Raw genomic sequence first — 23,783 nt, 5'->3', positions numbered from 1 at the left:
CCCCCAGCCTGCCGTTCCCTGTCACCCACATGGGCAACATGATGGAGTTCTTAGCTCCTGACTGGGGCCTAGCTCAGCCCTGGCTGTGGCAGGTGTTTGGGGAGTGAACCAAGAGAGGCAGCATCTCTATCTCTGCATTTCAAATAAATAAAATGGAACTCAAAACTAAAAAAAAAAGTGTTTTGCTCATCTATAATATGGAGTTAAATTCAAAGAAATGTTGCTCAAATTATCCTTTTAAAGAGAAAGGCAAGACCTCCACACAATGGCTAAATTCTCACCTCGCAAGAGCCAGGATCCCATATAGGTGCCAGCTCCTGTCCCAGCTTCTCCACTTCCCATCCAGCTTCCTGCCTGTGGCCTGGAAAAGCAGCAGAGGATGGCCTAGAGCCCTGAGACCCTGTATTCACGTGGGAGACCTGGAAGAAGCTCCTAGCTCCTGACTTCAAATTAGCTCAGCCCCGGCCGCTGTGGCCATTTGGGGAGTGAACCATGGATGGAACACATCTTTTCTCTGTCATTCGCTCGGTAAATCTGATCTGCCTTTCCAATAAAAATAAATCTTTACAGACAAAGGTGGAATGGTACAAATACATATGAATATTCAAGTACTGTGTTAAAGAAGGAACCAGCCCTTTACTGCAAGTGAAACAAAGGAGAAACTGACCAAAGCTATATTTACGATTATTCTACATTGAGCATGAAGATGGATTACAGAAAAAATGATTAAACATAGAAAAATCAACAGAATGGTATCCAACTAAACAAGAAAATACGGCAGAATACTCTATTGAGGGTCGATTCTGAATAGAAACAAGGCAAATGCCTCCACAAGTCTATTGAATATTTTTACTCATATAATACGAGATTGTACATAGTTTTACATATACATTCTTGAAAATTAAGAGTCTCAAAAAATATTGTTACATTTGAGGCAAGCACTGTGGTGCAGTGTGCTAAGCTGCCTCCTGCCACAGCAGCATCAGATGAGTGTGGTTTGAGTCCTGGCTGTTCCAATTCTGATTCAGCTCCCTGCCAGGCACCTGGGAAAGCAGTGGACGATGGCCCAAGCAACTGGCCTCCTGCCACTCACATGAGAGACCCAGGAGGACTTTCAGGCTCCTGGCTTGGCCTGACCCAGTCCAGGGCTCGAGAATCAAGCTCAGTAGGGTAGTTGAAGAGCCTTCCAAGAAACCTTGCCTGGGGGTCCTCAGACCTTGCTCTCACGTGTGCCAGCTGGTGCAAGATTGGGCTCAGCCCGCCCCCTGCACCCAACATACACCACTGGATGCATCTGCCTGGTTACTTACCAGTCCCTGGCTCTCACATGAACTGCTGGGTCCTCAGCCCATATCGTGTGCGTGTGCGAGTTTAAAAAAAAAAATCGGTTTGAAAATCAGAGTTCAAGAGAAAGGAGGAGACAAAGAGGTGGTGGTACTTTCATCCCCTGGTTTACTCCACTGATGGCTGCAATAGCCATGGCTGGGCCGGGCTGACCAGCAGCCAGATGCTTCACTGGGTCTCCCACAAAGGTTTCAGAGACACAAAGATTGGGCTATCTTCTGCTGCTTTTTGCAGGTCATTAGCAGAGAGTTGGCTCCAAAGTGGAGCAATCAGAACAAAAATGGGCACCCTTATGGAATGCTGGCACCTCAGGTAGCAGCTTCATCCGCTAGGCCACAACATGCCCGTACTGTTGAGTTTTTGGAGTTGCTGCAGTACATTCACTATCAATCCTTGGTTAGACAAATAGCTTACGTATATTTCCTCCTACTTTATTAGATGACTCTCCATTCTACTGATTGTTTCCTTTCCTGTACAGAGCCTTCCAACCTCAATATAATTCCATTTGTCTTGTTTTGCTTCTCCCTCGTGTGCTTTTGGAAACCTACCCAGAATTTAGTCACACCTACACTAAGATTTTGAAATGTTTCCCCAGTGATCACTTCTAGCAATTCTGTAGTTTTCTGAACATAATTTTATTATTTGGTCAAATTCTGCAAAGATGTTTGCTGTGTTGTGACCTAACAGAGTTTGAAATATCTCACAAAAATAGCATTACTACTGCAATGTGAATCATACATCAGGCGAGTGGCTCACTTTTCATGTCTCAGCTGAGACTATCAAACACCATCACCAGGCTTGGCTTCTACGTGGATGTGACTGTGTGCTATTTTCCCATCTGTCTTTACTAGCTCAGTATCATTAAACTGCAGGAAAAAAAAAATCAGCAGTGCCGTATTAGATTAGCATTTACTCCTGTAAATCTGAATGCAACTGATACCTGCCATTCATGACACATTACACGGAGTATAAAATTACCAACCTGTAACAACCCTGGACATTGTGCCCTCCTCTAAAAGACTGATTCAGAAGCAATACAAAGCAGCTCAGGAAATACATTTTAAATAACTGTTCAGTTCCGTCCACCCTAACAAGATTCTATCTGTGACTGACTTCAGTGTGAAGCCTTAAAAGCTTACTATCCCGGGCCCAGTGGCATGGCCTAGCAGCTAAAGTCCTCGCCTTGAATGTGCTGGGATCCCATATGGGTGCCGGTTCTAGTCCCAGCAGATCCACTTCCCATCCAGCTCCCTGCTTGTGGCCTGGGAAAGCAGTCGAGGATGACCCAAATGCTTTGGGACCCTGCACCCGTGTGGGAGACCTGGAGGAGGCTCCTGGCTTCGGATCAGCACAGCAACAGCCATTGTGCTCACTTGGGAAGTGAATCATCGGACGGAAGATCTTCCTCTCTGTTTCTCTTCCTCTCTGTATATCTGACTTTGTAATAAAAATAAATAAATCTTAAAAAAAAAAAAAAAGCTTACTATCCCAAGTTCAATCGTGGCAAGCACCTGACTTTCAGGGTAAAATCTGGATTTACTATGACAACCAGAGTTACTACTGTCAAAAATAAGAATCAAAGCTTACCGCTGACATACATGCATTTATGTGCACACAAAACTAATGAATAAATGAACAAGGATCATTTTGCAGTGAAAATGTCTTGAGAAAAGGCTCATTATAACACACAGTGGTGAGTCTGGAAAATCTTAAGTTTCAACACCTCAAAAATATTTTATACTAAGGAAAAACAGTTAATTACAGGTAGATGTAATTGTGCATTGTGATACAGCTGTCAATGTGCTGTATTAAGTCACCTAACTGTAGCCACAAATCCCAATTGTAAGTTATCATATCATCATGTAGCTCAAATAGAAGTCAAAACAGTGAAATCTGAAACTAATATCTCAAAAGTGAAAGTTCGCAGCATTCATGGAGGTACAGAGCAGCTAGTGATTCAGACACATTTAAGATTCCAAGAGCAAAACGTAAGAAAATGACACTGCTATACCCTGATCAACAAATGAAATCATTTTAAGACAATGTATTTCTGAATCCCAGACAAAATCCTAACCTCCAGTTCACTGCCAAATCATCTTTTTCCGGCAACAGATGAACACAATGATTGTCATCTCTTCGATAGGGGATAAAATTCCTTCTTTCAATATTCATTATTTTTATAATAAAAAGAATGAAATGCAAAAGACCTTCACATCACCCACCCCTCCAGATCTACATTACAACAATAAACCAAGAGTGCTTACAGCTTCATTAGTGCCTACAGTTCAAAAGGGTGGGGAGCGATCTGTCCTGTATAAACCTGTATCAAATACTACTACAGCTTAATACATTTATAAATCAATATGAACTACAATAGCAAATAATTTCTAAAGTAAAACTGCCAACTATATACAAAAATAAGACATTTTTTCCCTTCCTGCTAATTCCATAAATCTATCATATATGGAAAAAATTTTATCCTAGATTGCATGTTACCCTCTCTTTTAAACAATATTGGAACCAGTATTATGGTACATCAGTGTAAGCTATTTTATGATGCCAGTTTGAGCTCCAGCTACTTGTACTTTCTATCTAGCTCCTTGCTCATATGCCTGGAAAAGTGGCAGATGCGCCAAGTCCTCGGCTACCTGCACCCACAAGGGCAATGTGGATGCAGTTACAGACTCCAGACTTTGGCGTGGTGCATTCCTGGCCATTGACGCCACTCGGGGAGTTAACCAGTGGATGGAAGCGCTCTCTCCATCTCTCATCTTCTCTCTCCCCCTCTCCTTAAGTCAGACTTCCAAAGATATAAATCAGTATTCAGGATCAAGCACTTGGAACAGTGGCTTAGATATACCCTAGGCGGCAGCAGTTGCTGGCTCAAGCGATTGATTCTTGCCACCCATGGGAAACTTGGATCACTAACTCTCGGTTCTTGGTCTGGTCAGATTCTGTCCCGTTTGTTGCAAGCATTTGGGGAAATGAACCAACAGAGAGAACATATGTCTCTTACTAGCCCTCTGTTTCTCTGCACTGCTGTCATTCAAACAAAGATAGGTCCTTGTCCAGGGAAACACCCTGTTAGGAAGTCAGTTCATTCCTTTCCTTTCCTCCAGGTGGGAACATGGTACAGAGCACAGCAAACAAGAGCCCCAGGTTCCCTGGAAGATGTTCGGTTCTTCTACCCTGGCACCTTTTATCAAGGAAAGATGAAAACAAGTATACACGAAAAATCCAGTCGGTATACGCCCAATTCCCAAGTGGCAAAAAGGAGTTAGAAAATTCTTCAAACTGTTCCCTCAAGATTCTGAAAAAGAGAACACATTGCTGAAGAGGCTGGAAGCAGCACTAGCAACAGCAAAAAGAAAAGCACTTCATTCACAACCTATCACAGATGAAGAAAAAGAATACAACTCCTATATTCATTTCTGAATAATCTCTATTTACTCTAATATTCCAGGATGCAAATTACCATTGATATGTTTGTTCCAATTAACAGCTAAATGGGTATTTAGTTTTAAAATGAGGCTAAAATATATTTGTTCAAAAGCAAATAATTCTGAAATTAGAGAATTCATAAGGCTGATTATGTTAATATTCAATAGAATGAAGCTTTCATTTCCCTGTTATTAAACTTCCTGCTCTTGCTAGAATCAAATCACTTCCTGATGATCTAGTTACTAACCTGCTGTATTTGAAGCTTGCTTACATCTTCGCACATACGCCATTTATATAAGCATTTATCAGAATTGTCCATATTTTTATTTATCATTTGCTTTAAACAGCACATTAAGAGTCCGACACACTTAAAAAAAATCAATGTGAAACTTGATCTCTACATTTGAAAAAAAAAAGGTGGGAGAAGGCAAAAGACAGATGCAATGTTGAAAAAAATCTGTATGGATATCATCTCTCTAGAAAAACCTGAGGAAAATTTGACCTCTAAAGTCAAAATGGTTGCTAATCGAAAGTTCTTCTGCAACAAGATAAAATACTAGCACTTAATTAGGAGGAAGACTTCATAGTCTACACCAGTAGAAAGAAACTTTGCTAGGACATACATCATAAAATATCTTTTCCTTTAGGTCTATATTGTTAAAGTTGAAAATTAATAAAACATAAAAGCAAATCACGCAATAAACTCAGAGCTATGTCTGAAGTTCTTCAAAACTACTATATATATATATTTTAAAGATACAGTATAATGGAAGAGATGGATATAATATTACTCAGTAACTGATATTCTTGCTTCCGCATCAGACTTCCTATTTCCTGGCAATCTGTTGCCAAAATTAACCGTGTTTTAAAAGGCCTGGCTATCTGACATTTGTTTGTAACAAGTATTGTTTATTTACTAAATAAATTTAAATGAATATTCCAAGCTACTTATTTTTGATGAATATTTTTAAATATTCTAAACTGCATGCATAAGAGTTATAGGAAGTTAATTCAACAATAATTAAACAAATGAATCTCATGGAAATAACTTCTATGGGACACTAAATTGAACAGAAAAGATAATACAAATACATATTTGTAATAACAGCAAGAATATAATCTTTTCCCTCAGTGCTTACAATTCCGTTGTTAACATAATTGCAAAGCAAGAAGAAAACACCATAAAGAACCTGTGAAACACAACACAAGGCAAAGTGAGCCACAGAGGGAAGGCAGACAATTCACTCAATAGTTATGAGAATCCTAACAGCTCAACAGCAATAATGGAATTCATATTGCACTAATATCTCCCGACAGTTACAGATAAATAACTAACATTCAAAAAATTTCTTTGCAGAGAAACACTCTTTCAAGACTGAGAGTAAAATATTCTTATAGCTAAACAAAACCAGAGCTTACTACCAAAACACTCACTAAAGGAACTGTTAGTTTCCTTTCTTTCAGGAACAAGAAAAAAAAAAAAATGAGTCCTAGGTTGCAGAAAGGAGTGATGGGGGAGGAGAGATAAATTTAAGTCTGAAAAAAAAAATATCTGCATGAGACAATAGAAATTTGTAAAGTAAAAGAATGCCAAAAATATTTAGCACCAATGGCATATTACAAAAGTGATTACACGAGCATTCCAGTGTTCCAATGTTCTTGTATTTGACTTAGCGTGGAGACTGATTACCATGACTACACACATTACATTTTTTCCTACATTAATAAAGATTAAGTAGGATGGTCAACAACTGACAACAAAAGAAAGGTGGACCTCTGGCTCAAAGCATTCATGAACATTAAATCACAGGCCTAAATTTAGCAGCTAAACAAAACACTCAGAAGAAATCATGTGTCAATACCTATGAATTATACTGTGGCATGATGGTACAAATAACTGTCAGAAACATTATAAACCTGTATCTCACACAGCATGGATGGTGAAAAACATGCATGTCTGACTGCTTCCTTTTATTTTAGTGACAGTTCCATTTTTTCCCCTGTAGCCAAATATTTTTTTTTATTCTTACATGACAGTAAGAGTATACAAGTCTGGGCCTGGCACAACAGCCTAACGGCTAAAGTCCTCGTCTTGAATGCACCAGGATCCCATATGGACGCCGGTTCTAATCCTGGAAGCCCCACTTTCCATCCAGCTCCCTGCCTGTGGCCTGGGAAAGCAGTCGAGGACAGCCCAAAGCCTTGGGACCCTGCACCCGCGTGAGAGACCTGGAAGAAACTCTGGGATCCTGGCTTCAGATTGGCTCAGCTCCAGCCAGTGCAGATGCTTGGGGATTGAACCAGACCATCGGCGACGGAAGATCTTCCTGTCTCTCCTTGTCTCTGTATATCTACCCATTTTTCAGACAGTTTTAAAATGTAAAATATTAAGTAGCCACTGTCGGTCGGCTCCGAATCATCTGCGCTGACTGAGAAGTGGTCCTGTCTGACAGAATAAGGAGTAAGTGGATGTTTGGCACAGTGGTTAAACTTCACTCGGGACACCTGTGTCCCCTATCATCAGCATGGGTTCAAGTTCCAGCTTCATTTCCAGTTTATTTCCTGCTAATGTATATCCTAGGAAGCAGTAGGAAGACTACTATTCCAAAAGGCAGCTCCAGCACGGGGGCAGGACCAGTGGGTCAAGCTGCTTGGACAGTCATTTCTCATGTCAACCACAATGTTCATTTAATGTTCTACCTTTGATTAGGCTGTTCTCCTGACCTCTACGACACTCCTAAATTTTTCTGGGCGTCAAGTTAAACGTTACTTTTGCTCTAGATCTTTCTCTTAACATAGTAAACTCCCCATCATCCTATATTCTCTGCCTTTCTTGCTACTCATTCTATTTTATAATAATTTGCTATCTGTCTTCTCTCTCCACTTGCCTTTATGTACAAAAGGATTGCAGAAGATATTTAATTCCTAATCCTCAGGGCAGTTTGTAACACAAAAAAGACACTCTACATATTGTTTAAAAGAATAAATGACTGGCCAAGTTCTTATCTTAGAAGGCTTTGACTTTTTAAAGAATAAAGACAAAGTACCAAATTATGCTTCTTCCTTCCTGATATATAAATACCCATAGGGTAATTTTAACATTTATGAATTGAACAGTCCTATTACCTTTCAGTAAAAATAAGATACGATCAAACTGAAGTTCATTTTTATACTTCCCTTATATCTGAAAATGCCATGTGGTTAATTTAGATAAGACAACAATCTCTAAGAAATTTTAATTACCAAAAGAACTTAACATTAATTGTACCTTTTAAAAGCCAAAAATGTATGTTAGAATACTTGAAAATGAACCCAAAACAGACTTTGGGAGGTTAAAAAGCACTTAAACAGCCTGACAGTCTGCTAATCAGACGCATATGAAGCAGGACATGCAAGTCCTATGGGAGGTTATTACAGAGTCAGTCGGAAGCCAGAAGTTAGTTGTTTTTGTTTGGTTTTGTTTGTCTTATTTTCTTTGCCTCATCAGAGTCCTGTGCTACAGTTTCTCTTGCTACTCCTTCAGCTATAAGATCAGTACTGCACTGGATTACGCTGTACACACCATGTTCACATTTCAAGAACAACTCCACCTAAAACTAATTTCTGAGGCAATAACAGCTACTTGTACAATCTGTAGATAATAGTGAAAAAAAAATTCTGGTCCTCATGCCACAGAACTGTTTCCTACCAACCTGGAATTTGATATCCATGAACAAATTACGACAGCTAAAAAGTGGTACTGCTTATGTTCAGTTTCATCAACTGTTGTTAAATATAACAATCTCCCATCCTTATTTAGCATTATTTTAAATCTCAAAATACCACAAGTCAAAGGACATGACTGACTCCCCGGTAACTCAGAAGACTCTGCCACACTAGAGTGCTTTCCCTACAGAGGTTCTGGCATGGTCTTCTCCATTTTGATCTCCTCGTTAGTCTGTAGTTCAGAGAACACAGTTACCTATTCAATAACATTCATTAAATGAAGAAATCTCTAAAAGATGCAGATTAAAAGGGAAGAAAACACACCACTATGTAATAGTCATTTGTAGAATATGGTATTCGTATTTTTATAACACATTCTGCTTTCAGTTTACCCGATAAACATTTATCTCTGGATTATATATTTTTAACAAATTAAAGAACCTTAAAATAAAGAATATAAGTAACGATAGCTCACACAGTTCACAGGATACTGTTAGACCTGTGGGGACTCAGAGCCACATGAGCTATTATCAAATACTACAAAATGAAGAGTCTATAGACAGCAGTTTGTTTACTGTTGGGTAAGTTAATGGTATGCTTAAAGTTATGTACCATGGAATCAAAGACTATTCCATGTACTTTGATCTAACTCCCCCAAATTTTTTACATTTCGTATACAGAGATATTATTCAACCACAACTACCTTGCAAAGAAAAATAATTGTTAAAATGAATCAGAACCCAAACTTCACTATTCAGGTTAAATATTTAAATATGTATTATGTTATTTAAAATATATAGACAAACTCTAGAAGTTGTGACAAAAATAGGCTCTTTCCTTCTAAATAATTTCCAATCAAATGTTATATATGAAAGACTACTGAAATTGATTTCTTCCACTGCAATAACTCATTCGCTTTCACATAGGAGCGTACTAGTCTAGCAACAAATTATACTTTGAGACTCTCAATCTGGAATCTCTTATAAAAAGGAATGTTTCCTTTTTCCTGCTAAGTTTAAGGCCCTGCATTTCCAACTCAGTAAGACAATTGCAGCAGATAGTAAAGGAGTTGCTTCTTTTTCTCATTCCCCACCAGAACAAGTGAATGCTTTCGAACTTCAGAAACTCCCCAATAAAAACATCTGTCCTGACCCAAACCTGTACACCCCACCCATTCTCTTTGCCAAAGATGAATTCCATTGTAATGAAGGTCTTGCCAGTGCCAAACCATAAGTGTGGCTCACAGTACTTTCCCAACTGACAGCAGAAAATAATTTATCAGATATAAAATATTAAGTGGGTTGGCAGGAATTATCTTCAAAGGCAGTATTATTTATCCTAAGAAATACAGAAACATACTCATACACACATATAATCTCTGAAAGTCAAGCCATTATAAATGTAGACTGTGTCCCAGTGCTAGCCAGTAGAGATACAACTCACACCATCCACCCAATTTTAAATTCGTAGTAGCTAAATTATGAAAGTAGAAAGATACAGGCAAAATGAATTTTAATGTATTTTATTTAGCTCACTCTATCAAAAATACTACCATTTCATTATGTAATCAATATGAAAAATGTTTATAAGGTATTATATCTTTTTATACTAAACACTCAAAGTTCAGTGTGTATTTTACATTTATACTATCTCCATTTGGATTAGGCACAGTTAGTTCAGTAACCACATATTATGGGACATAGCTCTGCACTGTTATTTTACATAAATTACCTCAAATATCTATAGAAAATTTTCACATTTTTGTACATATCAAGTATATATAAATTAAAATAATGTCAACTCCCAAGAAGCATATAAATCACATATTTAATATTTATGATTAGGTTTTAGAATAATCATTCTTTTAAAATTCAAACATACATACATTTCACCTAAAACTTCTCATGTCAAACCAAAATAATGCAGCATTTCATGTCATATCATCTAAAATCGAGAAAAAAAGCTTTCTATTCATCCAGTTAAATAGTAACAGTAATAGAGCTGAAGGCAATTAACTGAAATACTATGCGGTTATACTATAAAGCAAACTCAAATTATATTTGGTTAGCACTCAGACTTTGTGTAGTATTTAGAAATTGATATAATTCAATGGCAGGGTAATTCTCTGTTGGATATTGCAGTTCAAGGATGAACACTCTTCAGGTTATTCCACAATACTTGGAATTTAACAAGCATATATTTAACTTTTAAAAAGATAAAAATTAAATGCTACACAGACCTACAGTTAATAGGTAACAAAATTTTTAAAAGATCAAAGATCAAAGTATATATTGTGCATCTTATCACATTGATACAAAATAATCTAATTCATGACATACTTGAAATCTGATCTCAATTAGCTATGTTCTAAAGTAACGCTATTTAAGATTTAATAATCAATTCTTCCCCTCAGACCTCTATTTTATTCAGCCATCCCATGAATCATCAGAGGGAGAATGGCCCTGCCAATACTTTTTATACATATTTTATTTCTAGAGCTGCAGTCCCCAAAACTATGAAAAAAAAAAAAAAGCCACAAGCCTAGCTTGTAATGATGCAATACACATTGTGGTGTCACTAATGAAATGGAGACCTGGACCTCTAGCATAGCCTGGCAAAGACGGGACACTCTCCTCTATCCTCAGACAGCAGCAAAGGTTCAGGAAGAAGCTCGGTCTCCTAACTCCTCCTGACAATAAGAAACTGTGTCGTGTCCCTTTCAACTGCAAGAACAGTGGTTAATGAAGGCAACATGTTTAGGTAAATAAATACACTGTTCATTACAATAATTAAATTTTCCAATGTAATATAATTTACAAAGTATAACATGAAAATATAAATATTTATTACATAATTAAATCCAGGCTCTTAAATATTGATTATATAATTAAACCCAGGATATCCTAAAACGAACAAGTTGCACTGTATGAAAAGCTTAAAATGTACGTTGAAAGTTTAAAATGGTACAGAAATTTTGAACATAGAAGGATCAAAATAAACCACATATGTAATCAGAGAAGTAGGGATGAGTATTTAATAACAGATAAAGTAGACTTCAGAGCAAAGAAACCAAACCTAGAGGGGACATTATATAATGCTATGTGGCCAAGAAAACACTAATCCTAAATGTGTATGCATTGAACAAAGCTGCACTACATAAAGCAAACACCTACAGATATAAAAATATACGAAATAGTAATTATAATTGGAAATTTTTAATAATCCTCTCAATCGTTGATAGAAAAACCGGGTAGAAAATCATCAAGAATGTAGAAAACCTCAAAACCAACAACTACTATGCTCTAATCAACATTTAAAGAACTTTGTCCCAATAGCAGAACATATACTCTTTCCAAGCAAACACAGAACATGTACTGTGCCTAAAAATACTCAACAAATGAAATGAAACTACAGAATATTGCTACTGACCACAATGGAAACAAGCAAAATGCGAAAAGTCAGCAGAGGACATGGCACAGCATTCTTAAGCGGCTAAAGTCCTTGCCTTGCATGCACCAGGATCCCATGCAGGTGCTGGTTTGTGTCCCAGCTGTTTCACGTCCCATCCAGCTCCCTGCTCATGGCCTGGGAAAACAGTCAAGGACAGCCCAAATCCTTGGGACCCTGCCCCTGCTTGGGAAACACAGAAGAAGCTCCTGGCTCCTGGCTTCAGATCAGCGCAGTTCTGGCCACTGTGGCTACTTGGGAGAATGAACCAGAAGGTGGAAGATCTTTCTGTCTCTTCTTTTCTCTGTAAATCTGCCTTTCCAACAAAAATAAATAAATCTTAAAAAAAAAATTAAGTCAGCAGAAAGATCTTCAAACACAAAGCTAAACAATATAATCTACATAATCCTGTACTGCAAAGAATTTACAAAGAAATTAAGAAAACACACTAAACCGAGGGGGAAAAATACAAACTATCAAACTGCATGGAAAAAGTTAAAGCAATTCTGAAGAAAAAAGTTAAACCACTTAAAGCCTAATTTTAAAAATGGAAGACTTCATATTAGTGTTCTAGTCTCCCACATGAAAGACCTACAAACAAAAACAGCAAAATCTGATAATGAAGACAAAAAGAGAAATATTTTAAATCAAAAATAGAAAATGGAAAAGTAAAGCAAGAAAAGAGGCAGTTCTTTGAAAAGTTCAGTAGAATTCAGTAACTGCTATGAAATCTGAAAAAAGATACAAATAACCAGGAACAGAATGAAAAAGGTGAATTGTCTCAAGATTTGCAGAAATTAAACAAATTATAAGGAAACTCTATGAGCAAATCTACACACAAAGTTTACAAGTAGATGAAAATAACTATACCCTCTAAAGAACAAACTACTTCAACCCTTCCAATTTGAAACAGGTAATATGCATCACTTGACAGCTACTGAAGAAACTGATTCCAAAATACAAAAATTCTCAGAAAGAAATTTCCAGCTTCCACTTGAGGTTTTTTCACTGAAGAAACCTCTCAAGTATTTCAGAAAATCAGCATTTTACATAATCTCTTTCAGGAAATTTGAAGGAAAACTTACAAATTCATTTTATAAAGGTAGTATTAGGTTAGGTAGCAGCACGGACCAGTGAGAGTTGGGACTGAGGGCAGCCCAAGCCAAGCACCTGCCAGTATGCATGAGAGCCAGGCCAGTGGGTGGGCTGGGACTGGCTGGGATACAGCAACTGCCAGTTCACGTGAGATGGGGCTGGAAGAGAACTGACCAGGCAGCTGTATCCACCAGAACCCCGATCAGCTGGTACAGGTAGCAGACCAAACCTGATCTTACACTAGCTGGCACAAAAGAGTCAAGTCTGAGCACTTTCCAGAAAGTTTCCTGGGGGACTCCCCAACTAGATGGCTGGTCTCAAACCCCAGCCACAGGGAAAACCACAAGATATGTGATCTGTCCTTGAAGTACATGCATCAAGACTGGGCCTCCTCAGCTGCTGACACCTGTATAACAGAGAACACACAAAAGACAAGACAGCCAGCTCATCTAGACCAACATGGGACACTGAGCACCTCATTAAAAGATGGAAAGCTGACAGGTTAAATAACTCTCCTGGGCCAACCTTTGCAGCAAGTGTCTTAAGTCTATGGATACACTGAAGTAGATCTCATCAGTAAATGGAGATTTTTCTCAACCCTTATGCGACAAAGGCAACAACCTCTCAGAAATACTATCATCACTTAATACCCTCAGACAGTTTTCCCCACATTGGGTCACTAAGGCAACATCACACGACCAGCTACATCCCCAGACACTGATAGCTCAACAGTAAGGAGCGGGCCCTTTCCCCACCACCTCCCATGGACAGCGGAGGGGGGAAAGAAAACTGAAAACACTGATCTCACCCACCTTGCTGCACACCTCCAGCCTCCCCACCTAATCTGAGGCATACTTGGGTAGGCAACCCTTTCAACGATATAACCAATATTAAAAACAAAACTTAAAAAGAAGTAGTGTTAACCTTTATATCAAAACAACACAAGATCACAACAAAGCTGGAAGGGGCTAGGCAAAGGGTGAAAACACACAACTTCATGAAAAATCCTTTTTAAAAATGAGGAAAAGTAGAATTCAGCTATATATAAAGAGAATTATGCACGATGATTAGCGGGAGTTTGTTCCAGGGATGAAAAGTTGGTAACATTTGAAAGCCAGCAATTCATCACCAAGTCAACAATCTAAAAAAGAAAATCAGTGATCAATTTATACATTAACCAAAAAAAAAAAAAGCACTTGAGGGACTGGTGTAGTGTAACAGGTTTAAGTCAACACCTGAGAAAACTCCTGGCTGGTATGCTTCCAATCTGGAATTCCTGCTAATTCACCTGGGAAGGCAGACGAAGATGACCAAAGAACTTGGGCCCCTGCCACCCGTGTGGGAGACTTGTTTGGAGTTCCTGGCTCCTGGCTTGGCCTGGCCCAGCCTTGGCTGTTGAGGCCATTTGAGGAGTAAAGTAGCTGATCCCAGATCAGACTTCGTACTTTTTTTTTTAGTTACTTATTTGAAAAAGCATTGGACAAAATCCAACAACCATTCATGTGAAAACGCCAAAAACTGGGAATTGAGGAGAATTACTTCAAATAACAGTACGTGAAAAAAAAAAATCTACAGCTAATACCTGTGCTATTGCTACTTAACAGCAAAAGATAAACAGAAACAAGGCAAGAATACCCATTCTACTGCTCATTTTCATCACTGCACTGGATGTTCCAGTCCTGACAGTAATTAAAACCACACAAAGCAAAAAGAAAACCCACTCCTATTTATAAATGATGTGATTATCTACACCAAAAATCCCAAGGAATCTACCAAAAATGAGAGCTGAACAAGGTCAGATAACAAGAAACAAGCTAAATATTTTTAAAACCAAATGCATTCTAGTATGTTATACCTATCGATTATTCTACATAAATAACACATCATAAACAAAGTCATTAGAAACAGTTAAAACTACATCTAATTGCATATCTAATGAAATATGAATAGGATATGTATGATGAAAGCTATATAAGATCTAAATAAATGAAGAAATACCTCATGCTTACATATTGGAAAACTCAACAAAATTGTCAATTCTCCTCAAAATGATGTACAGACAACAAAAACAAACTTCACAGCTGTTCCCTTTCCAATCCAGCTCCCTGTTAATGTGCCTGGGAAAGCAGCAAGCCTTGGGTCCCTGCACCCATGTAGCAGAGCAAGAAGGTCCTGGCTCCCAGCTTCAGATGAGTCCAGCTCTGACCACTGTGACCATATGAAAAGTAAGCGAGTTGATGGAATATTTCTTTATCTCTCTCTCTCTCCTATCCTCTCCTTCTCTCTGTCTGTGTCTCTCTCTTCCCTCCTCTTTTTCAAGTAAAACAAGTAAATATTAAATAAATATATAAAATATATATAATTAGTGGTTAGGCTTTCAGGCCAATGGTTACTGCACCACTTTCTGACAAAATGTAAAAGTGACTCTTTAGTTCCCTAAGAGCAGTGAGGTCACAGGACAAACACTGTTGTCACAATAGGAGAGCAACAAGCAAACACACAAGATCGTAATTCACCAGATCAGAAATCTAACAGCTGAGACCTCATGTGAACCAAGGCACAGGCAGTAAAACTTCAATTTACAACTGACAAAATGATGACACTTAGGTATGAACATATCTTTTTTAAAAAATTATTTTTAAAAGCAGAACTATAGAGAGGGAGGGAGAGATTGACCATTGAAGCTGGTTCACTCCCTAAATGATCCTAACAGCCAGAACTGAGCGGGGCTGAAGCCAGGAGCTAAGAACTTCTGAGTATCCCATGTGGATGAACTCCAGCACTTGGGCCATCTTCCGCAGCATTTCTAGCCACATTAGCAGGAAGTTGGTTCAGAAGTGCAGCAACCAGGACTCGACTCAATGCCCATTTGGGATGCCAGTGCTGCGGGTGGCAATTAAATTTACTGTTCTATAATTTAGGTTTTGGGCAATTCTGTGTTTAAAATTTTAGAGCACCCAGTCATAGGGGGACAGGAGACTTTTGTTTCACATTCAGGATCATAATGGTATTCTCATTGTGAATATGAATACCATCAGAGGAAAATGCAGGCTTCCTGTAGACCGAGGGGAAAAGACCAATTGGAAATACACCACAGCAGCCTGTTTTTCTTAACAAGTTCTGCCCTATCTTACCAGATGTTAGCCTGATGACTTTAAGCAGGGCCTAACTGTACTGGGGAAACAGGGTTAGACAAATAAGAAATTCTATTCAACTCTAGCTTTCCATGCTTAGGATGGGAAGTTCCTTACTCTAGTCCCACCCGTCCTAGTCAAGATGGTGAAAATATAAATTTAGAAATTGAAAAGCACTTGTAAGTTCACAGCCCAGGAGCACAGGTTCACTGAAACACTGAGGCCTAATCACAGGAATATAGAACACCATCCCTAACCCCCGTGCCTCACCATCACTGATTAAGATTTCACCACAGTTCCTTTTCCCCAGTGTGGCATGACCACCTCTCAAAAAAAAAAAAGGGGGGGGGGTACAAGAAATACAAATAGGAAAAAAATGTAACACTGGCATCTATACCACAGAAATAAAAATCATATGTCCACAGATGTTATGTTTACAGCACCTTTATTCAGAAGTCAAAAACTGAATAACCCAGATGGTCTCAATGGCACAATGGCTAAACACCACCCTTGCACAATACCATTCATCAATAAAAAGTAATGAACTGTTCATACACACAAACTATGTGCACTCACTTCAGGGTAAAAGGCCAATTCCAAAAGTCCATTGAATGGTACAATTCCATTTCTATAACATCTTTGAAATGATAGAATCATACATACAGAGTATTTTCTAAGGATTAATGGAAATGCTAAGGATTATAAGGGCAAGGGAGCGAAGCAAGTGCGAGCAATATAAGGTATCTAAAAATGTTCTGTCTCAACTCTTCCAATGGCAGCATCTGTAAGCTTGAAAGACATTACAATGAGACAAAATGGATACATTATACATAGGGTTTCTCTGAATTAAAACTACATGTGACCTTACACTTATCTCAAAATTTTTATTAAATATAATCAGAGATAATTTAACATATAGCAACACTAAATTTTATCAAGCATTAAATGCTATTTTATAAAATTTACCTTGGAACAATAAAACATACCAAATATTCTCATGTAACAACCATTCGCTAAAGATCTAAACACTGAGGATTTGAGCTCACCTTCCACACTGTCAGAACAGGAAGTTCCGATGCCAGTGTCCCCACTGTCAGAAGCTACGCTGTGTCTCCTGGTTTGGTTATGTCGATGATGAGATGGAACAGCTGTGGCCTGCCACAATGATTCATTACCAGGTAACCATGATGATGAATAATCAGGGCCTACAGAGGAAAACATGCAACAATTAATACATTTGTCTTTGAATAGGCATTTTATTACCTTACTAAAAACATACAGGTATAAAAGGCTTTCTGCTCAAAATATTTTTTTAAACATTTATTTACCCGAAAGAGTTACAGAGGCAGAGAAAAATCTTTGCTCTGCTGTTTCACACCAGCTGAGTCGGGGACAGGTCAAACTCACCTGCATGATTCATCTGCAAGGATGCACCGGGGGAAAAGATCTGGGCTACTCTCAGATGCTTTCACAGGAGCATTTGCAGGAACCCAGATCAGAAATGGAGCAGCCAGAACACAAACCAGCACCCATATGGGATGGTGGTACAGGGTAGCAGCTTAACCCCACTACAGTGCCAGCACAAAATTATTTAAAAATAAAGACCTAGACCCACATCTCTCACCATACACTAAAATCAAATCTAAATGGATAACAGATCTAAACCTACATCCAGAAACCTTCAAACTTTTGGAAGATAATGTTGGAAATACTCTGCAAGATCTAGGGGTAGGTTCCTACTTCCTCAAAGGACACCAAAGGCAATAACAATCAAGACCAGAATAAACAAATGGGACCTCATCAAACTAAGAAGCTTCTGTACAGCAAAGGAAACAATCAACAAAGTAAAAAAGAAACCCACAGAATGGGAGAAGATATTCGTGCACTACATAGGGGATAGAGGGCTAATCTCCAGAATATACGAAGAACTACAAAACAGCCAAAACACCAAAACAAATAAGTCACTCAAGAAATGGGCACGGGAAATGGGCAGACATTTCACAAAGGAATAAACCCAAATGGCAAATGCTCAAATTCCCTGGCAATAAGGGAAATCCAAATTAAAACATCAATGAGGTACCATCTAACGCCAGTAAGATTGGCCCACATGAAAAAAAGCACCAACAACACATGTTGGCGAGGTTGTGGAGAAAAGGGAACCCTACTCCACTGCTGGTGGGAATGCAGGTTGGTACAGCCTCTATGGAAATCGGTATGGAGAACATTCAAACAACTTAAAATCAACATACCGTATGATCCAGCAATAGCACTCCTAGGAATATATCCAAATCACCTGTTTTATGAGAAACCAACATGTATCCCAATGTTCATAGCAGCACAATCAGTAATTGCAAAAACATGGAAGCAACCAAAATGCCCATCAGCAGAGGATGGGATAAGAAAGCTATGGTTCATCTACTCCATGGAATACTACTCAGCTATTAAAAAAAAACAAAATGCAGGGTCTGGCAGTCCTCGCCTTGAAAGCCCCAGGATCCCATATGGGCGCCGGTTCTAATCCCAGCAGCTCCACTTCCCATCCAGCTCCCTGCTTGTGGCCTGGGAAAGCAGTCGAGGACGGCCCAAAGCTTTGGGACCCTGCACCCGCGTGAGAGACCCGGAAGAGGTTCCTGGTTCCCGGCTTCGGATCGGCGCGCACCGGCCCATTGCGGCTCACTTGGGGAGTGAAACATCGGATGGAAGATCTTCCTCTCTGTCTCTCCTTCTTTCTGTATATCCGGCTTTCCAATAATAATAAAATCTTTAAAAAAAAATGCAGTTCTTTGTGGCCAAATGGGCCAAACTGGAAACCATAATGCTAAGGGAAATGAGCCAATCCCAAAAGGTTAGATACCACATGTTTGCCTTAATTTAAGATGATATGATGTTATGTAAAACATGTCATGCTATGTATGTTATGTTATAAGTTGTGTATAAACTAAAATTGAAATGTCAATGAAGTGGTCACAGAATGTGGTTAAGAACTCGCTTTTATTTTTAACATATTGGTTACTCATTACTATGCCAACTAATTCCATAATGATGTAAATTTTTGCTGATGGTATATGGGAAGGGTCTCCCTAAGAAGCCGTTGAACTAGGCCGGACAGCAAGATGCTGGACTCTATGTTTGGTATATGCTTGGAGTGAGGTAATCTCAACTGAGCTTGAACTGTGGTTATGTAACAAGGTGGAGTAACCCAACATGGGGGGAGAGTGGGGGGAGGGGTGGGGGTATCCCAGTACCTATGAAACTGTGTCACATAATACAATGTAATTAAATAAAATAAAAAATAAAATAAATAAATAAAAATAAAGACCTAGGATTCACCAGAGAAACATATGACACATACATCAAATCAATGCTGATTTTGAAGCTTCCTCTATTTGAAGAACTGTTTCTTCCTCAGATACTGGATTTTGAAACCATTGCTGTGTGGTTATAAATGTTAAATGTCGGGCTCGGCAGTGTGGCCTAGTGGCTAAGGTCCTCGCCTTGATCCCATATGGCCGCTGGTTCTAATCCCGGCAGCTCCACTTCCTCTCTGTCTCTCCTCCTCTCAGTATATCTGACTTTGTAAAAAAAAAAAAAAAAAAAAAAAAAAAAAGAAAAAAAAGGTAAAAAAAAAAAAAATAAATAAATAAATGTTAAATGTCTCTGTTTACCTTCACATGCTAACATGCAGCTCCGGCATATTCAACAGTCTTCTGAGATTCTATATTCAGGTATTAGTGAGACTTAATCTCAGAGAAATTCTAAGTGATCATATTACAGAACAGTATAAGTAGAATATGGTCATGGAAATTATTTTAACTTTGTTTTTAACAGATTCAATATGGTTTGTGTATGCAACTTTAAGAACATGGTATTTTCTTCCTTTCTCTTTCCCTCCAACCCTCACTCTTTCGCCCATTTCTTTCATTTTTCAGATTACATATTTAAAAATTACATTACAGTAAAAAAAATACTTCATCAAGAAGTTTAACAAGTAAACACCAAAAGTAGAACAATATCTCACAAAACTATCTGTAGCAATAACACACATAGGCGTCTCTTTTTAATTTTAGCTCCCACATATGAGAAAACACGAGGTATTTGTTTGTGGGTATCTCTTATTTTACTCATCTGATGTCCTCCACTTGACTCCATGGTAGAATTTCATTTTTTACGGTTGAATGATATTCTACATGTATGTATACATGTATCAATGTTTGATCATTTTCACTGTAGGGCTCTTCTGCTCCTTTGGTTAAGTTTATTCCTAAATACTTGATTTTCCGTCACTCTTGTATGAAATGTCTTTCTTGATCTCTATATAATCTATATATGTGGTAAGGACAGATCACAAAAAAGCAAAACTGAATGCCAGGATATCAGATGTATATACATCATATATACATACAGACACTATACTTTCTATATCCATTCATCTCATGAAAGATACTTTGGTTGATTCCATGTTATGCTATTGTGAACAGTGTGGTAACTAAACATGGTAGAGCAGGTATCTTTGATAAAATGAGCTCATGTATTTTAGGTACATGCACAGTAGTGATTTGCTGGAATATATGGTAAATCTATTGCAGTTAAGTGCTCCCCTTTCTCTACAACTTTACCAGCATTTGTTATTCTCTGTGTTTTGGATTTTAGCCATTCTGACAGGGGACAGGGGACATCTCACTGTGATTCTGATTTGCATTCCCTGATGGCTAATGATGTTGAGCATTTTTTTTTCATCTATTTGTAGTCGCCTGTATTTCTTCTTTTGAGAACTGCCTACTGTTCATCATTAACATATAACAAGTTACTTTTGCATGTTTACTTTGTGATCTGAAACTTTACTAAATTGTTTTATCAATTCTAAAGCATTTTCATGGGTTGTTTAGGTTTTTCCATGTACAAAAGCATGTTATACACAAGCAGTTTGATTTCTCTGTTCCAATGTTGATGCCTTTTAATCCTTTCCTCTCCCTAAATACTCTTGCTAGAATTTCCATGCTATATTGAAAAATAGTGGTGAAAGTGGCCATCCCTGTCTTGGTCCAGATCTCTGGGGAAATGCTTTCAGCTTTTACCCATTCAGTATTACTGACTGTTGGCTTGTGATAAATAGCCTTTACAATTTTGAAGAATGTCCCCTTCCATACTTAATTTGTGGAGAGTTTTTATCATCGAGGGGTGTTCAATCTTATTGAATGCTCTCTCTGCATCTACTGAGAGGCCGTTTGGTTTCTGTTTCTTAGTCCATGGATGTGATCCACGACTATCATTTCTCAATGTCGAACCACCCTTGCTCTTCTGTGATAAATTCTACTTGATCATGTTGTATGATCTTTTTGATGCAGTTCTGGATCTGATTTGCTAGTATGTCAAGAATTTTTGCATCTATGTTTATTGAAGATATAAGTTTGCAATTTTCTCTTTGTGCTGCATTTTTTATTTTGATGCTGGCCTCATGAAAAGAGTTTGGTAGATTTCCAACCCATTCAATATTTTGGAACAGTCTGAAAAGCACTAGACTTATTTTCTCTTTGAATATTTTGTATAGAATTCAGCAGTGAAATCATCAGAATCCCAGAGTTTTCCTTGGTGAAAGACTTTGATTACTACTTCAAATCGTTGCTTGCTGGATAATGGGTCTGCTAAGATTATCTATATCCTCTTGATTTAAGCTTGGTAGGTTATATGTATCCGGGAAAGCATTCATTTATTTGAAGTTTTCCAGTTATCAGTATATAGTTTATCATAGCAACTTCTTGGGATTCTTTCCATGGATTTATCACTGGCTATAAAATCTCCTTTTTCATCTCTAGTTTTTTCTACTTCTCACTGTTACTCTAGCTAGAGATTTATCTAGTTTATGTTCTCAAAAACTTTCTGTTGCTGATCTTTTTTAATTAGATGATTTAGCAAATCTTCAATATCCTTTCCATTTTTCCCCCTTCAGAAATACTTATAATACAAATATTTGGTCACTTAATGGTATTCCATACTTCATGTAGACCTTCTTTTTATTCTTGTCTGGGCTATTTCAAAATTCTTGTCCTCAAGGTCACAAATTCTTTCTTCCACTTGGTCTACATCGGTGTTGAAACTCTCAACTGTATTTTTTTTCTTACTTCAGTGGTTGAAGGTTTCATTTCAAAATTTCTATTTGATTCTTGAGTTCTATATCCTTGGTAACATTTGCATTCATGTCACTCCTTGATTTCCTTTTTAGTCTACCAAAAGTACTGAATCTCAAGTTTCCTTACAGCCATTATTTTTAATTCTGTGTCTGCCATTTCATAGATTCCCTTCAGTTCAGACTAATTCTGGAGGATTCTTTTGTTCTTTTCGAGGCATCACGGTACTCTGCTTTTCGTGTGTCCTGGGTCCCTATGTAGTTGCCTGATATAATAGTTCCTTCTTTGCGGAGTATTTTAACTGAATTTGTTTTATTTCTTTTGATAAAAAGAGCTTGGTGCTACCCTACATTTTGTTCCATTTATCCTTTTGTGTTAGACTAAATCTGTATTCTGTGGAGGACATGTGGTACAGCAGACAGACACAGACCGCAATGTTAGGCATGTCAAGTGGGCACAGTCTGTTCCACTTCTGATCTACTTCCCTGCTAATGACCTGGGAAAGTAGCAGAGGATGACCCAAGTGCTTGGGCACATGTGGGTGACCAGGAGGGAGCTCCTGGCTGCTGGTTTAAGCCAGGTTCCACCTGCGTCTTTGTGGTCACCTGGAGAGTGAGCCAATGAATTGAAGATCTGTCACACATACTCTCTCATGCTTTCGCACTCTTTTTCCAAAATATATCCCCCCCAAAATTAAAAGTTTTAAATCATTTTTCCTAACATAGTTACTTAATATGCAAAATAATTTAAAATTTTGAATTGATTAATTTATTCTGGAAAAACTTAACAGCACGGTGTTTTAGTATACCTCCCTCCATTTCCTTTTTGAGCTACATAAAATCTGTATTTTTATCAGATTTTTGTCTTTTAGTACTCTTCCAATGCTCATTTCCAATCACCATGTTTAGTTCTCACTTAATTTTTGTCATTTTCTGTTTTAATCATATTAGCACACTACATTTTTTCCATATATACCACAATGTCACTCAATGCATAAACGAAACTACTGCAAATTAGGTGACAAAATAAATGAGTTCTTGGAACTTTTATAATAATTAGAAAGGATCATTTTAACTTCATTGCTTTCATATGAAGATTGTAGTACCAGACATCATTATCAATGCCTAACATAGTAAGTCTTGTAACAGAAACTACAACTTGTTAAAGCAAGTTAACAAGCTTCTACAAGAATTTTAAGCTGTTGTTTCAATAATACTCATTAAAAAATAATCACAACAGATTATCGGTACAGCTTAATTATACAGACATATTGTTAGAGAATTCATTTGTGTTTTACACTTATGACTGCAACTGTCTCAGAGTAAAAGACTAATATCACAAGATGCTTATATTTTGAAACAAGACAGCTTTACTGAATTATAAGTGAGATCTTTTTGGGTTTGAAAGAAAAAGAATGCTTTCTGGAAATTTAAATATCAAATCTCAAAATCACAAGCATGTATGTAAAACTACACCATTTTAACCATATTTT

At 37.8% G+C, this 23,783-nt stretch overlaps 1 protein-coding gene across 3 annotated transcripts in view; it reads right to left on the bottom strand.

The window, feature by feature from the left end:
• The window catches only part of CEP85L (centrosomal protein 85 like), a 162,849-nt gene that overhangs the window by 105,731 nt on the left and 33,335 nt on the right, over positions 1-23,783 (bottom strand). For all 3 annotated transcript variants that reach the window (XM_058680892.1, XM_012930472.2, XM_058680830.1), the window contains exon 2: positions 17,213-17,371. Coding sequence is in view for 1 of the 3 variants with exons in the window: in XM_012930472.2 (XP_012785926.2) it covers positions 17,213-17,371 (159 nt within the window). In the remaining 2 variants the exon portion in view is untranslated. The remainder of the gene's footprint in view (positions 1-17,212; positions 17,372-23,783) is intronic.

This window comes from Ochotona princeps, chromosome 1, assembly GCF_030435755.1.
Source record: "Ochotona princeps isolate mOchPri1 chromosome 1, mOchPri1.hap1, whole genome shotgun sequence".
Classification (NCBI taxonomy): domain Eukaryota; kingdom Metazoa; phylum Chordata; class Mammalia; order Lagomorpha; family Ochotonidae; genus Ochotona; species Ochotona princeps.
Note: the sequence above shows the minus strand (reverse complement) of the source record. Positions and strands in the feature narration are given on the sequence as shown.